This window comes from Callorhinchus milii, unplaced genomic scaffold, assembly GCF_018977255.1.
Source record: "Callorhinchus milii isolate IMCB2004 unplaced genomic scaffold, IMCB_Cmil_1.0 Scaffold4, whole genome shotgun sequence".
In the NCBI taxonomy this organism is placed as follows: Eukaryota; Metazoa; Chordata; class Chondrichthyes; order Chimaeriformes; family Callorhinchidae; genus Callorhinchus; species Callorhinchus milii.
Window position 1 is genome coordinate 42287884 of NW_024704745.1, and position 17936 is coordinate 42305819.

Below are 17936 nucleotides of genomic sequence, written 5' to 3' on the forward strand. Positions count from 1 at the left end.
TCAGCCATGATCGAATTAAATGGTGGAATAGGCTCGAAGGGCTGAATGGCCTACTCCTGTTCCTGTGTTCCTATGAACACTATGTAACATAGTCTCTTTTGTCCCATCTCTTCCTTCCTTGGACTCATCTTCTCTTTCAGTTTCCTCTTGATTCCTCTCTCTCCACCTTCAATCCTCTCTCCCTTTCTCAGTTCCTCCTTCTCTCCATTTCTCCTCTCTTCCTTATCTCAGCTTTCCTCCTCTCCCCTCGCTTTTTCTCTCCCTAGCTGCACTTGAATACCTTATTGACATTTTCTTAATTGTAGAAAAGTTTACACACTCAAACCATACTCTGTTGGAATGGATTCATTCCTCGCCAATATGAGCCATTAAAGAACAGTAGAGAACAGTGCTGGAACACATGTATATCAACTCTGAATAATCATGAGGCAGTTTCATTTAAAGAGAACACAGTCACTGAGATTGTATAAAGGTTATTTAGCATAATCATGTAGATTAGGATTAGACAGCCTCAAACAAGTACAGTAAGTGTGTGGAATGACTCTAGCGAAGACTACTTTTTAATTTTCATGTTACAGTTCTACACCTAATTGATCAAAGCAATTTCTTTAACTTTTTGACCAACTAATCCTCATTTTGTCATAAGAATGAAGGGCTTCCATGTCTCTCAAGCATTCTCTTTCAAGATGCCATGCACCTTTCATAGACTTTCCATTTATTTCAACCCCAGATGATGAAGGGAACAGGATAAGAGAGTTTTTTGAATTTGAAAAATGATTAAACATTGGTAATTCATTTAAATTAAATAATTGTGGATAATCATCATATGTAGAAGGTACAGAAGATCCCAATGAAACTAGTAAGTGATCACTGCATCAACTATTTCCATTAGGTAGGTTCTTGAACTCCCTTACATTGCACAACTCAATGGCTAGAGTTCAGCCTCTCTGTTAAAATGTTGTGGGTTCAAAGCTTTAGGCTTTCTAGCCCGGAAAATTGAGATCACTTTCTGCAAACTTACCCAAACACTGCCCTAAACTGCAATAAACAGAGCAGAATTAAACCACAAAATATACAGTCAATTCATTTTACAGTGTATTCTGTGAAACGCTTTGAGACGTCTATAAGACATAATAAGGCGCTATATCAAAATGCAAGGATTATTATTATTATCTTCTTGGCCTGTTCACTACTTACCAAACCATACAGTCAGCCATTATGAGAGGCAACATTTTACTCTGAAGCAGACCCTCAGGCAAAAATATAATGTAAACGGCTTGATTTTAATGCAGTTTTCATGCATGTCTTTTTATTCTTTTTATTCTGGAGTCCTGTAGCTCAGTGGTTAGAGCACTCGCTTTGCAAGTGAGAGACCTGAGTTCAATTCCAGGCAGGGCGAAACCTTGGGGGAGTTTCCTTACTCCACACGCCTAATAATAATCCCTCCAAAAAACCCAAAACAATAATTAAATTGGTCATTTTCAATCTACGACTGTTTGTGGGACATTGCTGTGCGCAATTGGCTGCCGCGTTCGCCCACAAATATACAGTCAATTCACTTTACAGTGTGTTCTGTGAAGCGCTTTGGGACGTCCTCCTGACGTGAAAAGCGCTATATCAAATGCAAGGATTATTATTATTATTATCGTTGACCATAAAACTTGAATTTCTGTTTCACTTTTTAGGACTGAATTCTATTTTTTTTCCAAGGTCTCACCACTTTCTCTAAAGAAAGAGTAAATTAACTTTTCCGAGATTTCAAGTTTCCAATTTAGCCTTTAACAACCATTAAATAGAAGCAATCTCTTTCTGTCAGTATCTAGGACTGAATTGAACTGTCTCCTGAGGTAGTGGACAATTTCTGAGACTATTGCCATTGTTTATGATTCAGGACTGACCCTTCCTGACCCACAACTTTGATTGAAATCCTTGAATTGTATTACGGATAGTATATTGTATTATATCAAGTGGATCATCTGATTTACAGACTAAATTAAATGGTTTTGCAAAATACTCTACTCAACATCTGTATATCCAGGTCAGCCCTCTAGATATGGTGTTTCCAGAGTGGCTGTGTATGGTAGTATTTCTATGATATTGTTTTATTGTACCAATGGGTATGCCTGTTATACTTCCTCCTGTTTCCTCCAGTGACACTGCAACACGTACCATTTTAAACTACCTGTTTGTCTCAGGAGGCAGCATGTATTGGAAAATGGCTGGAGGAGTTTGCGACTCCATATCTCCCAAGACTTGTCCCTTTGAGTCAGATTTCCAATCTCCTTAGTATTCAGGAAATCCAGCTCAATAAGAATAAAAACCTGTTGAATCAGAGCAAGCGTGTTCAGCAACATTCCAGGCACACTCAGATGTCTTGTTAGATATCGAGATATTTACAATTGCCCAAAGGACCGTTAGAATCTTTTTGTGCTCTCCACTCACCAAAGAGTAATTTGGGAATTATGTTAACAAAAGCCAGGAGCCTGATTCTCAGACTCAACCTCCACTGACTATTGCTTTCTGGGAAGTGAAGATCACCAAACATTTCCAGTAATAGTTCACAGGCAATTGCCAATACCTTGGGGTCATCACAATACTTGAACGATGACAACAGTGCTTGCACAAAATGTCAGGCTCCAGTCAGTATAACAGCCAACAACAGTGGCACATACTTTAGCAACACCTTCTGTTTAACATCACATTTCAATCTCTGGAGCTGCGTTGCCAAAGTGATATGAATTCCAATTGTTTATAAACAGGCACAAATCTGCAATCCAGGCATGAGGCGAAAACTACTATTAAGTGCTCCCTGTTTGTAATATAATTTCCCATTATTGTTAACTATCTTAATCTAGGTTACTTACTCTAAACTAAGATTATTAAATAGATGTTGATATGTGTAAACATAGAGCGATTTACCAGGGCCGTTTATTAACCAATTAAAAGTACTCAGGTAATTCATAGCCAGTCTTTTTTGAGTAAAATCATCTGTAAATGTCGATATACACATTGTTTCACACATGATACTTAATACATATGGGGAGGTAGGGGGGTTGAAAAATAATAATAATAATAATCCTTGCATTTGATATAGCGCTTTTCACGTCGGGAGTACGTCCCAAAGCACTTCACAGAAACACTGTAAAGTGAATTGACTGTATATTTGTGGGCGAACGCGGTAGCCAATTGCGCACAGAGGTGTCCCACAAACAGTTGTAGATTGAAAATGACCAATTTTAGTATTGTTTTTTGTTTTGGAGGGATTATTATTAGGTGTGTGAGGTAAGGAAACTTGCCCAAGGTTTCGCCCTGCCTGGAATTGAACCCAGGTGTCTCGCTTGCAAGGCGAGGCTCTAACCACTGAGCTACAGGACTCCACAAAAAGCACTTGTAAGGGAAAACTATAACATAAATGAAACAATCATGGAAAAAGTGTTCCATGATTCTTCCAACCCAAGATCACCTCAAAGCCAAGGTCTCACAAGTTAGCATAACATATGGGGTTTGCTGCTACTCTTTACTCTCTGAATTGTATTTTCCAGTATTTGTGCTATTTACGCTATGGTTTTTTCACACATGACCATTAGGGGCCCCAGTGCCAGGATAAAATAATTTACATATATTTACAATATTTGCTTCCCTCCTCTATCTATTTACCCTGGATCCGGGGCTCTGCTCTCAACTGCCAGAAGTTTGTATTGTGTTGTGTTTGGGGAGACATGCTTACAATGTTTTATAAATGTAAAAATCAGTAATAGTGGAAAGAAATATATGTACATCTTGAAACAAAGAATGGTTTTGTACGAGAAATAGGCCTCACCAGATTTAATTTTGTTGTAATCTTCATGGATAAAAAGATGATTATTTAGTTGATGGAAAGCAACCAGAGATGTGGCTTGGAATGTACATCAAATATTCTGTCAGGCTGAATTACGAACTTGCTATAACATGGCCTTGTAATGTACATGCATATTGAAAGTCTAGAGATTTGATAGTCTTGAGCTGAAATGGATATCCTACTGATTCAGTAACATTCTTGACTCTTTCACTTTATGAAACCACAAGTGGGGTTTACATGCTTGGCCTCAACATACAGTTATTCATCTGACTCTTTGGCTTTCAAAGTCACTCGACACTAGTATCAAACTTACTTTGAGCCAATTAATTTCTGGTGAACAGTGTACAAATGTGAATATTATTTTGAATTGCATTGTTTTGGTGAGTGGTCCAGGCAAAGCTGTATTGGAAGTCGAAAAGGAGGTTTTTTTAATCTTGAGACTTTAACTGCTGCACACTTGAAAGAAAAGCAGTGAGATATAGCTTGGAAAATATCCAGAGTCTTAGCATTGTTATCCAGTTATTGATTTTCCAAACAGTATTTTACTTTGTAGAATAACCTTTCGATAGTGGAAATGGAAATTGAATTCTGACAGTCAGCTCAGTATACCTTTTGATGACCGAGTAGCCAAGAAAACATATTTGGGTCTATCAGAAACAGTTTGTGGAGGGAAATGGAGAAATTGTGGTGTATTAATAGATGTATTAGGAGACTTCAGCCATTACAAGATGTCAGCTAGTCATAAACATTAACAAATACAGGGTTACCGAAACATTGTGATACCATTACAATATCTAATAAGTCTTAAAGAAATTATGATTTTTTTAGATGATAAGGTAGCTGCAAAATAAGACTTTTTGGTCACTGTATATTCCAACTACCATGAACAGTGAATATGTTTCATAATTAGTGAAACAAGTTTATACAGAAGCTCACCAAAACAACTGCATCATGCCAGACTCTGGCACATACTCTAAGATGCATTGTCTACCACCTCCCTATTGCCTTTACTTCACAATAGCTGCAGTAAAACGACACTGTGTATTGAAGCCTTCCTTCCTTTGTCGGTAGGTGGCATTAATTCAGTGCTGTTTTTTTGTGTGACTGGATCCATTATCCAATCATGATACAAGGCTGATACATTCACAAAATTAAGCCCTGCGATGATTCCCTTTTTTTAATTCTTCACAAAATATCACATGTCAGTCTTTTTGTCTTCACAAAATATTGCTTATCTTAATACATAATGATTTATTTAAGATGCTTAAACTTTGGAAAAGAATAATAACCCTGTCAATCTCATATCTTGAGCAACAAATCTGATTGTCGCATCTTGTTTTATGCAGAGTATTGTATAAATTAGACATGTCACATTCACTCATGATTGCAGTGTATTTACATAGAACCGGATAGATGCAGAATGGGGAAAGAGATAAACTTATGAAACCTGTAGATCAGCAAAAACCCCAGTGAGAATTCTTATACAAATTTTGGATCCTCATTTAAATAATGAATCCAGTCCATTGCTGAATCTTGCGGCCTCTACATTTTTCTTGATTATTACTACCTCTCATGAGAATTTTGGATTTTGCTTTCAGCAATTTTTCAAGGAGCTGCGACAGTGGCAGATACACATAGATGTGGCTAACGACCTCGCTGGCAAGCTTCTACGGACTATTCCACGGATGACACCAGGAAGGTGGGACTGATGGCAGATAACATTAATGCTTCATGGGCGGCCATTAATAAAAGGTAACCTCCAGTAATCTCTTATCTTCCTATGCCTGTACGTTTGAAAAAAGATGAGGGGAGAGATTTAGTTTTATCCTGCTTTCCCTCAGGGTACACTTGAAATGGACAGAATCTTTGAGCACCTGCTCTAGCTGTTTAGGAACGCACGTTGTTCAGTAACTGTTATTTCAGATCACAGTAACACAGCACAGAATTTATTATCGCAATCCAACTGGGACTGTCAGAGACATTGTCGCTTTCAATTAAAGCCACCGCTAAGGCCTTTTTCTCTCTCTAAAACTGAAGAGGTTAAGTGTTAACCTAATAAAAGCCTTCAAAATTCTGAAAGGTTATGTCAAATTACAATAGATAATTTCCACGGGTGTCAACAGTAAGAACACACAAATCTAAGATGATTGCAAAAGGAATTAAAGAGAAGGTTAGAAAAAACGCCTTTACACAGAGGCTGGATGGAATGTGGAATTCTCTGCCGCAAATCTTTGTTGAAGTAAAGTCTAGCAATTATTTTATTTTAAAAGGGTATTAGATAGGTGCTTGCTTGGAAAGAAAATGTGCAAGAGCATGGAGAATGAGCAGGAAAGTGGGATATTTTGGGTTACTGTGGAGAAAATCACTTGGTGGGCTGAATCATCCATTTTTGTGTTGCAACATTCTGTGGACTAAAATTTGCAGTATTTCTTAAAGCGTTCCTTAACGTATTTAGGGAATGCTTTGTGTACAGGTCATTCAACCATCAAGTCCAATCTTGTCTTCAATGGAATTTATACACGCACAGCATCCAGCAGCGAATCTGGTTGACCTTCTCTCCCTCCCTAACTCAGGAATACCTTGGACAATTGTAACACCTTTTAATGCCATCTTTGTGAAGTCCTGTAGCTCAGTGGTTAGAGCACTCACCTCGCAAGCGAGAGATCTGGGTTCGATTCCCAGCAGGGCGAAACGTTGGGCAAGTTTCCTTACTCCACAAGCCTCTATTTACCTAGCAGTAAGTAGGAACCCAGTTGTTACTCGGATGTTATTATGGATTGCTTTTCTGGGGGTAATAATTCCTTAAAAAACAATTATTAATAAAATAATAAATTAGTCACTCAATTTTAAGCTGTGAAACTGTTTGTGGGTCACTGCTGTGCGAAATTGGCTGCTGCATTTCGCCCACAAAATATACAGTCAATTCACTTTACAGTCTATTCTGTGAAGTGCTTTGAGACGTCTAGAAGACGTGAAAAGTGCTATATCAAATGCAAGGATTATTATTATTATATCTGCTCTTGAAGAAGATGTGTTGCAAGTTTTCATACATATTAACGAGCAACAGTCTAGCTTTTGCATTTAGCAAAAGAGGACCATTTTAAAGTAAAATGTTGATGTGTAGTAAAATATTCCAATGTCTGGCACAATGAACACATTAGTTGTTGCTTCCAGTGTGATCAGAGGCAATTGTTTTTGTTTTACATTGTGGATACTATCTGTTTTCTACGGTGATTGCACAAATGTGAATTACTTGCTTTAAACAAAATCTTTGATGGCTCATTGACTAGATGCTTGATGTATAGATAAGGAAAATGCATTTTTGAGCTCCAGTCAGGACTGAGTTAGCCAGGTTCAGATGTACACTTAGTCTCAACGAGGGGCAGGAATATCAACCAGGGTCCTGACCAGTATCCAATGAACAGTTGAACATATTCATGAGTGTCAGCTAAGAACCGGATTAGGTTTGGCTCCAATGTCCTGACAGTCAAATAGCTTTCTGACATTCACTGGCTGGACTCACACATGAAGAATAGATGCGTAGGTGAGTAACAATTGGGCCAATAACTAAGCATTAGTCACCTCAAACTCCCAGAAGGGGAGAATGAGAAAATGTAATAGTAAACAAGAAAACAATGAACAAAAGCCAAAATACTGTGATAGATATCTGAAATAAAAACAGAAACAGATAAAAAGTTGCTGGAAACACTCAGCGGGTCAGGCAGCATCTATGGCGAGAGGAAATTGAGTTAACGGGTCGATTTTCTGATGACAAGTCATCGACCTGGATAATTAACTCACTTTCCTCTCTCTATAGATGCTGCCTGACTTGCTGATTGTTCTTAGGAACTTCTGTTTTTATTTAAGAAAACAATTAATCCCATTCTATGCATTATGCAGGATACACAACAGAGGCTAGTTTTATTGAGAATAATCCCTCACCCTCCCATAAATATTACTCCTACTGTTGTGACTTTTATGACTAATGTGTATCTTATTTTCTATAAATGGCCAATCAATGACAAACTATCTGTTGGTTATAGAATTGTTCTCTAAATCTGGGGTGCCACAAATGGCTTAATTAGAGCTCATTCACAGAATGTCACACTGCTGTTCAATGTTTCACTACCCCACAACGTAAACCCATCTCTAAAAGTGGATCTAATCTGATTCACAAATCTGGTTTGACCAAACCTAAAAAATAGATCAGCACTACAGAAGAATTTAAAAACTAGATATGAAAATGTGTGAATTCTAGGCATTGGTAATTAAAGTGTTACTTGCAGAACTGATTGTCAGAATTGATTGCATTATCGAGCAAGGTTCAGAAGAAGATTCAGAGTTTTACTATTACTCTACAAATTCAAAAACCTAGTCCAAATCTCTGGAGCTTTTCTGGATTTCCAGAGTATGAAGAAAGATGACCCATTAAGCCGCTAGGTATGTGGATGTATAAACAAACACGCCGGGGAATCAAAAGCCCCCTTGCTAGGAATTGGATATCTCCACACACACAAAATAGATGTACATTTTCCCCTTCTGTACCCAAAATGAAAAATCACCTGCTGTTTTTGACAGCGGGAAACAACAAAAGCCCAGTGCCACTCATCTAAAAAAGGACATTTTCCTTTTGTACATGTTTGCTAGAAAGAGAAAATTCACATTTGTAAATAAATATTTCATCACTGTGTTGAAGCCTCCATTTAGCCATGAAAACAAGCTGGCCAAAGTAAAGTGATTCAAATTAGTCAAAATTCTAGTACATCAAGTAGCTCGGTGATAAAAGCAGAGCCATTGTTCGAACCCCTGGACAAACGATTTTCATCTATTATTTTATAATTCTTGTCCAGGAGCAATGGACTAATTGGGCCAAATTTCCTGTTTCCATTACTCTACGTAATTCTACATATGAAGCCAATCAAGTGCCAAACAGTAGATGGATGGTGTGCTGTGCCTCACCTTCAAAACTCACATTGTCCTTCTCTACTCATGCTCCTTTGCTGGCTCTCAGAAGTATTTTTGTAAGATCGTTTTCTGATTTAGCAACCTTATGAGTATAAAACTATGCTGCTGGGGTGAAAACAATGTGCTGCAGGTAACAGTGGAACCAACCAATCTTAAGAGAACAGATTCAGCAGGTGCTCCAACATTTCGACTAAATGTATTACAACCCTGACTTCCAACAAACCTGAAAAAAACATTAACAATCGGCACCCGCAATAAATAAACGGTGGCTTGTGGTAATATTGCAAACACTATAACCAGACACAGGCATCAAAACGGTAACTTACAGTTCCAAACAAGCTTTCTTTTTTGCCAATAATGATGACATTCGCAATTCTTCTGTAACCGATAAGGAATCTGTTTTATAAAAGGTTTATGCCAAGTACAAAGTTACAGTAGATTTCCATCATTGTCATATATATGAGATCAGTGTCATATTAAAGGGCAAGACGGCCAAGGGAATGCACTATCAAAGTACTTACCCCTTTAAGTGTCCAAAATATTCATTTTTAACAAATCTTCTTTTGTGTGAAGTGATTCTTCACAGAGCCCAGAAGATCATTTTTTTCATTCGAGTGGAAGTGAAGTGAGAGTGAATCTGATTTGCTGATCTCCTGTAAAAAATAGAATTTTTTTTGAGCTGATCTACAGGGCAGCATTGATTTTGTTCTTCTTTATTGGAGTAATCGGGAATTATCTTTTCCTTTCTAACACAACCCAAGCCAAAATTGAGTTTTATTTTCCTTTTTCTCCCATTCTCATCTGGAGGTAGTGACTCGTGCTGGGTTACAATTCCACAGGTAACGTCAGCTCTTTAGTAACACACCATTTTTCATGCGTAAAGCCAGGCAGTGAGAGTGCTGAATTATTGAAAGCTGTTTGACCAGCTGAGCTTGTATTAAGAAGACAAAGATATCTTCAAATCTGCCTGTAAAAAGGTCAAGCCAATGTTGAAAAAATCTAGGCACGTCAATCCTCTCCTTAATGTCACATTTGATTGAATGAAATTGTTAGGCACTCACATCCAGATGGTTTAGTGGGAAAAATGTGTCAAAGTCAAACCAAGGTGAGAAGAGTTCTTCTGGCTTGTCGGAGTAAGAATCGAAGAGCGATGCTTTAGAGGCTCTTGTTATGCTCAATCACTACAGACTAAAAAATCCAGGTATGTGTTCTTAAAATCCTGGTCCCCGTTTCCAAAAGATCCAAAATACAAAGCTACATATATTAAGAAAGTGGCATTTGTGAGGAGTACTGTAGCTCAGTGGTTAGAGCACTCTCTTGCAAGCGAGAGGATCTGGGTTTGATTCCCGGCAGAGCGTATCGATGAGCAAGTTTCCTTACTCCACACGCCTCTGGTTACCCAGCAGTAAGTAGGAATCCGATTTTCAGTCAAACTCACAATTTAGGCTAACATTCTAGTGCAATACTCATGGAGCACTGCATTGTTGGAGGTGTCATCCTTTGGATCAGACTTTAAATCGCATCCTGTCTGCCTGCTCAGGTGGACATTAAAGATCCCATAACACTATTCGAAAAGAGGAGGGAGTTTCTCCCTGTGTCCCAGCCAACAATTCTCCAGACAAAATAGTTCACACTTCACAGCTGTCTGTGGGACATTGCTGTGCACAAATTTGGCTTTCACGTTCGCCTCCATAATACCCTGTCCATGCAACACCACCTACTCTTATGGCCTCAGCACAATGATACTCATGCAATGAGAAGAAATGTAAGGTGTTTTATGATGTGTTGCTTGCAATAGGTAATGCAAGGAATCTTTTCGAAACACTGCAAACTTTACTGCTATACACTTGTCTGCTGAAGCACCATCAGTTCTATAAATGTGAAATAATTGAAAGAAGCAGCAGAGTCCAGCCCTGTCACACTGATTTCAGCCCAAAGATGTGATGATTATTAGGATGTCAAATGGAATCAAAGGGACCGAGTTTTAAACTGATCTGCAAACCAGTTATTGTGCTGCAAAGGTTTTTTAAACAAATTATAGCTCCCGGTTGCAAATAGAAGCAACATTTTATTGCTCTCAGTATGACATGACATGTCATATCCACTCTTACCAATTTCAGAATGTTATTCACCTCCAGAATTCGTGTTACAATCTACCTTGAAATTGTATTCATTTACACAAGTTTTGAGATGAAAATCGTTTTTCTTATACTAACCAGAGCCCCACAGAGCAGGTGAGTGATTTGTGGGAAGCTGAAATCAACTGATTTGGCAATCTTCAGTACTTCACAAATCTCCTCTATTATCTCTCGAAGTACCCTGATGTATAGTTCATCCGACTCAGAGGTAGTCACTAGTTTTCAGCCTATTCAGCCTATCTAGAACATGCCTCACTTTTGTTAAGCTCCTGGAGCTTCCCAATGAGTGTTGGATAGCCTTTATTTGAACTCTTTTGGATCCATTAGGATCCCTTAAAGTTTTAACTTCTTCCCTGTTTGCCCTCTTGCTGTTGTAATATTAGATTTTTTTGGCATGCAGTACATCTGTTGCATGTCCTTTTCCAGTTCTCCCTTGGCACTTCTGATTTATTTCTGATGTTATTTTGTAATTAGTCCAATAGTCTTACCTTTTTTGGATCAGCTGGGTGTCTGACACATGCAGAAACCCTTCACCACGCTTAAGAGTGTCCAAGACAAGCTGAGATTCCATGTATCCCACCTACACATGGAAATCCCAGAGATAGATTATTGGAATGGAATGTGCACTCTCTCCCTGAAGGGATGCATCCTGCTTACCTAACGCCGGAAAGTATTAAGGACAGGTAGACAAGAGCCAGGGCTTGGGGACCCCAAAGTGTGTGTTGGGGTACTGCTGGAGTCAAATCAGCTAAAACCACATAGCTTGCCATTGATATTGCTGTCCGGCAACCTTTCCTGCTGCTAGGACCACCCTACCAGTTAGGACTTTGGCTTGCAGGGTTAACATGAGCTGAGTGGGATGACTCCCTATCTCCAGTGACTGGTCTGCCCGTCCAGGTCTGGCCAATGAGCCAGGTTGGCTGTATTGTCATCACCAGTGCCTGGAGTTCTGCGGACCCGCCTGGCTCAGGAACCGGACTACCGAGACCACCGCAGAGGGCTAGCTCGATTTCGATATCCTGTTGCCAGGCGTGTCACATTGGAACCAGTTCAGCTCCGAGAAGACGTCGCTTACCTCCCTCCCAAGGAGGATAGAGTCTCACCTTCAATTTAACAAGTGGGTTATGGATTGTATCCCATCATGACTCATCTTTATGCCATATGTCATGCATGCCACAAGTAATTAAAATAAGTTAATGTGAAACAAAAAATATTTAGAGTTGCATATTGTTTTCCAGTGATACCATTGTGAAACTCTTTTGTGGAAACACATATGTTTAATAATTCTTTAAAAATAATTGGTCAATCAATCCACAACTGTTTGTGGAACAGTGCTGTGCACAATTGGTTACCACGTTTCGCCCACAAAATACACAGTCAATTCATTTTACACTATATTCTATGAAGCGCTTTGAGACTTCTCGAAGATGTGATAAGGCGCTATATCAAATGCAAGGATTATTATTATTATAAATTGATCACGGATTTCCTACGTGTCGGTGTGATACACATTCAGCTGCTAGAAATGTACAGCCAGTGAATTAGGGATGCATGTTTTTTTTTCGGGATGGGTGTAAGGAGAGGGAGATCGGCCAATCTGTCTTTTCACATCAAATTTTAAGACAGTTGCTCCTTAGGTCTCCATTCACTCCATTACACAGTAGGAGAAACATCCCACAATGTAATCTTCTTATTGTAGTGAAACCAAATTACATCACAGAGGTGCTTAAAATAATTTTGCTTTGAACATCACAATCAAAATAATCTCTGTATTTTTAGTTATAATTAAGCAATCAATTGCAAATAATTAAAATCTTGAAAGGAAGAAACACTTGTCACCGATAAATACTTTTGGATGAAGCAAATGCTGAAATCAAAATGAATACAGAAGGGCTAATTTATTGGACACTTAACTATTGTAGTTGTCTTAAAATCTCCCTGATCTGAACACATAACCCCATGGGGTGAAAACGTACCATAAATGAGCTGTTGAGGTGATAACTTAATAATAAATTGTTTAATGGTTATTTCTAAATATACACAGACTAAAAGCATGTTCATTTAATCTGTTCTCCCATGGGTCATGATAACATGGGCCATTATGGTAGAATAATAATGCATCTCACATCCATTATGTACAGAATTGTTTTGATACTGATCGTTGATAGAATGAGCTTTGCTGCGAGCTGACCAAAAATAATAATAATAATCCTTGCATTTGATATAGTGCTTTTCACGTCTTCTAGACATCCCAAAGCGCTTCACAGAATAAAGTGAAGTAAAGTGAATTGACTGTATATTTGTGGGCAAATGCGGCAGCCAATTGCGCACAGCAATGTCCCACAAACAGTCGTAGATTGAAAATGACCAATTTATTATTTTTGTATTTTGGAGGGATTATTAGTACATATGTTGGGAGTTTTTGTTTCAACTGCTGTAGTTCACAGGCTCTTCGACAGAAGAAACATTTAATATTTTTGTCTTACCTTGATCTTGTGCACAATCTGGATTCACATGGGAAAATATTGGAAATGCTGAGTCCTGGCAGTGATCAAACATGTATCATGGTGTCCCGCAGGAACGTTGCTCCAACACAATTTATTTTTGGAGCAGAGCGGAGTTCCCACGGGTTGGTTTGACAGATCTTTTCATAGAATCATAGAATTGTACAGCACAAAAAGAGGCCATTCGTCCCATCGAGTTTGTGTCAGCTCTTTGATTAGAGCAAATAATGTCAATCCCACTCCCCAGCTTTTTCCCCTTAACCCTACAAACCTATCCTCCTCAAATACCCGTCCACCACGTTTTTAAGATTAGTTATCGAATCGGCCTTGACCACCCTTTCAGGCAATGCGTTCCAGATTCGAACAACTCGCTGCGTGAAAAAATTTGTTCTCACCTTTCCTCTGCTTCTTTTGGAAACTATTTTGAATCTGTGACTTCGAGTCACCGACACACCCGCCAGTGGAAACAGTTTTTCCCTTTCTAACCTATCAAATCCCTTCATGATTTTGAAGACCTCTATTAGGTCTCCTCGTAACCTTCTCTGCTCCAATGAGAATAATCCAAGGCTCTCTAGCCTTTCCTCATAATCAAGGTCCCTCATTCCTGGTACCATCTTCACAAATCTCCTTTGCACCCTTTCCAATGCCTTAACATACTTCCTATAGTGTCTGCCCAGAACTGGGCACAGTATTCCAACTGAGGCCTAACCAGTGTTTTATATAGGTTAATTATAACCTCCTGACTTGTACTCTATGCCCCTATTTATAAAGCCTAGTATCCCATATGCCCTTTTTACAGCTTTATCTACCTGTCCTGCCACCTTCAAGGATTCATTTACCTGCACCCCCAGGTCTCTCTGTTCTTTTACCCCCCTTAAGATTGTATTACCAGCCTGTATTGCCTCCCCTCATTCTTTCTACCAAAATGCATTACCTCGCATTTCTCCACATTGAAACTCATCTGCCATGTGTCTGCCCATTTTACCATTCTGTCTATGTCTTCCTGCAGTTGGCTCCTATCCTTCTCACTGTTTACTACCCTACCTAACTTTGTGTCGTCCGCAAACTTGGAAATGGTGCTTGCTATACCCAAGTCCAGATCATTTATGTATATTAAGAAGAGCAGTGGTCCTAATACCGATCCCTGGGGGACGCCACTGTACACTTCCCTCCAGTCAGAAAAGCAGCCGTTCACCACAACTCTCTGCTTTCTGTCTCCCAGCCAGTTCTGGATCCATGCTGCCACTCTCCCTTTTATACCATGGGCTTCTATCTTTCTTACAAGTCTTTCATGTGGCACTTTGTCAAATGCCTTTTGAAAGTCCATATAAACTACATCAACTGCACTACCTTTATCCACCCTCTCCGTTACCTCATCGAAAAATTCTATTAGATTTGTTAGACAAGATTTGCCTTTAACAAATCCGTGCTGGCTGTCCCTAATTAACCCATATTCTTCTAAGTGAAGATTTATTCTGTCCCGGATTATAGTCTCCAGGAGTTTCCCCACTACTGATGTTAGGCTGACTGGCCTGTAGTTCCCAGGTTTGTCCTTCTGTCCCTTTTTGTACAGGGAGTCACATTGGCCAGTCTCCAGTCCTCTGGCACCACTCCTGTGTCCAACGAAGATTGAAAAATTGTAGCCAAAGCCTCCGCTATTTGTACAGTGTAAGCTTGGCTGCATCCCTTGCGGTCCGGGCGACTTATGTACTTTCAGCCCTGTCAACATTTTCAGTACTTCCTCTCTGTTTATACTTATCCTATCCATTTCCTCTACCCTCTCCTCTGATACTGCGGCATTTGGTGCATCCACTTCTTTTGTGAAGACAGATGCAAAGTACTCATTCAGCACATCAGCCATGCCCTCTGCCTCCACAATAAGATTTCCCCCTTGGTCCTTAATTGGGTCCAACCTAGCTTTGACCAGCCTTTTTGTCTTGATATGTTTTTAATATATTTTAGAATTCCCTTTAATCTTACCTGCTAACCTTTTTTCGTATAATCTTTTTGCCCCTCTTATTTCCTTTCTCAAACCTCTTCTGCACTTCCTATATTCTATTTGGTTGTCTTCTGTATCTTGGGTTTGACATTTGTCATATGCCTCCTTTTTCTGCTTCATTCTAGGTACAATTTCCTTCGTCATCCATAGAGGTTTGGAAGCTCTACTTTTCCCCTTTGTGGGAATGAGCTATCTCATCCTTGAAGACTTCCCACTGTTCTTCAGTTGTTTTACCTGCCAATCTTTCTTTGCAGTCCACCTTGGCAAGGTTCCTTTTTAACTCACTGAAATTTGCCCTCTTCCAGTTGAATATCTTCACCTTAGATGGTTCCTTGTCTCTTTAAATATGCACTCTGAATCTAATGATGTTATGATCACTATTGCCCAGATGCTCTTCCACTGAAACCTGCTCCACTTGCCCAACTTCATTCCCCAGAACTAGATCTAGCACTGCTTCCTTCCTTGTTGGGCTGGAAACGTACTGATCAAGAAAGTTGTCCTGTATGCATTTTAGGAATATTTCTCCCCTCCTTGCCCTTTGCGCTGTTGTTTTGCCAGTCTATGTTGGGATAATTAAAGTCCCCCATTATCACGACTCTATTGGCCTTGCATCTGTCTGAGATCTGCTTGCAGATCTGCTCATCTATTTCCTTCCCACTATTTGGTGGTCTATAGTATACCCCTACCAGCGTAACAGCTCCTTTTTTGTTCCTTAATTCTAACCAGATAGATTCCGTTTTGGGGCTCTCCAGGACCTCGACCTTTTCCACGGCTATAATCGGGTCCTTGATTAACATTGCCACATCCCCTCCTTTTTTTCCTTCCCTATCCCTCCTGAATACATTATAGCCAGGAATATTCAGCTGCCATTCCTGTCCTTGCTTGAGCCAAGTCTCTGTTACTGCTACTACATCGTATCCCCCTATGACCACTTGAGCCTGCAGCTCACCAATCTTGTTTGCTAAACTCCGTGCATTTAGGCACAGGCACTCCAAGACCGACTTGACCTGTTTTGCACTTCCCCCCTGTTTTTTTCCTCCATTTTATAGCTCTTCGTTTTTTGCATTTCCTTCCCCCCTCAAAACTAGTTTAAACCCTCCCATACAGCATTAGGTAGCCTGTCTGCAAGCACATTTGCCCCAGCCCTGTTTAGGTGCAACCCATCTATATGATACAGGTCCCAACTGGTCCCAATGATCCAGAAACCTGAAGCCCTCTTTTCTGGACCATTTCTCCAGCCAAGCATTCATATGCTTGATCCTGCCATTATGGTACTTATTTGCCCGAGGCACAGGGAGTAATCCAGAGATGGCCACCTTGGATGTTCGATTCTTTAGTATGTTCCCCAGCTTTTGATATTGACCCTGTAGAGTCTCAGCCCTTTTTTAACCAATATCATGGATCTCCACCTGGACCACCACTTCTAGATGTTCTCCTTCCCCTTGAAGATTCTTATCCACCCTTTCTGCGATGTCTAAGACTGTTGTACCAGGTAGGCAACATACAATCCTTGACTCCCCTCTTCTGTTACAGAAACATCGGTCTATACCTCTCACTGTTGTATCCCCTATGACAACAGCATTGTTCCTGTTACCTATGTCCCCCTGTTCCACCACTCGGTTTATACTGTCCTCCCTGGAGATATCAACACTCTCAATGTTCAGTACAGAGTACTGGTTTGAGAGAGCTACACTATTGGGGGCATTCTGCCCAGCCCGTCCCTTCTTCCTACCATGCTGGACAGTCACCCAGTCATTTTCCTTCTGAACCCTCAGTATGTGGGGTGGGGCGACCACCTCTTGAGGTGTCTAGTCCATCAAATATTCACATCCGTTGATCACGTTTGAAGCCCAAGGCTCCATCACCCCTCTCTCAGGGGTCCCATTATCTGCAGGACTGATGAAACCATCCTGTCCCTGAGCATTAACCAGATGCAAGCATCTCCCGAGCCTCAGGGGAGTGATAGCTTCCTCCATCATACTATCTAGGAACCTCTCACTGTCCCTGATGGAGCGCAGTGTCTGCACCTCGGCTTCCAGCTCAGCTACTCTCAGCTGGAGCTTCCTGAGTTGCAGACACTTGCTGCAGATGAAATCCAATTCAAAATCACAGGGCCCCCCTGTATAAAATGTATACATATATTACTTGATATATTGCCTTACAGATTGAAACAGTAACATGATGGTGAAGTGTTGATTGCTGACAATTGCAATTGCTTCCTATATGTCTAAGATACCAAACTATACCATTGAACTTTTTTTTAAATGAGAAGCCTATAATATGTTTCCTCTCCTTTCCTGAAGGTGCTGCTTATCGCTCCGGAGTCCCTGCTTTCTTTCCCAAGTAGCCTTTCCTCATATGTGACAATATGTGTTGATTGTAGGGTGGGGGGACATTATAACTAAGTTTGATCCTAGCCTCAACTGCCCCACATGTACATGCCCTTCAGCAGGAGTCACAGGACAGTGATCAGGAATTGAAACTCTGGCTTT

The 17936-nt window shown here is 40.0% G+C and overlaps 1 protein-coding gene across 1 annotated transcript in view; it reads left to right on the forward strand.

Moving 5' to 3' along the window:
• The window catches only part of LOC103186406 (dystrophin-like), a 775626-nt gene that overhangs the window by 615884 nt on the left and 141806 nt on the right, over positions 1–17936 (forward strand). Inside the window, 2 exon segments of the mRNA XM_042334068.1 lie at positions 5437–5506; positions 5509–5590. Coding sequence (XP_042190002.1) covers positions 5437–5506; positions 5509–5590 — 152 coding nt within the window.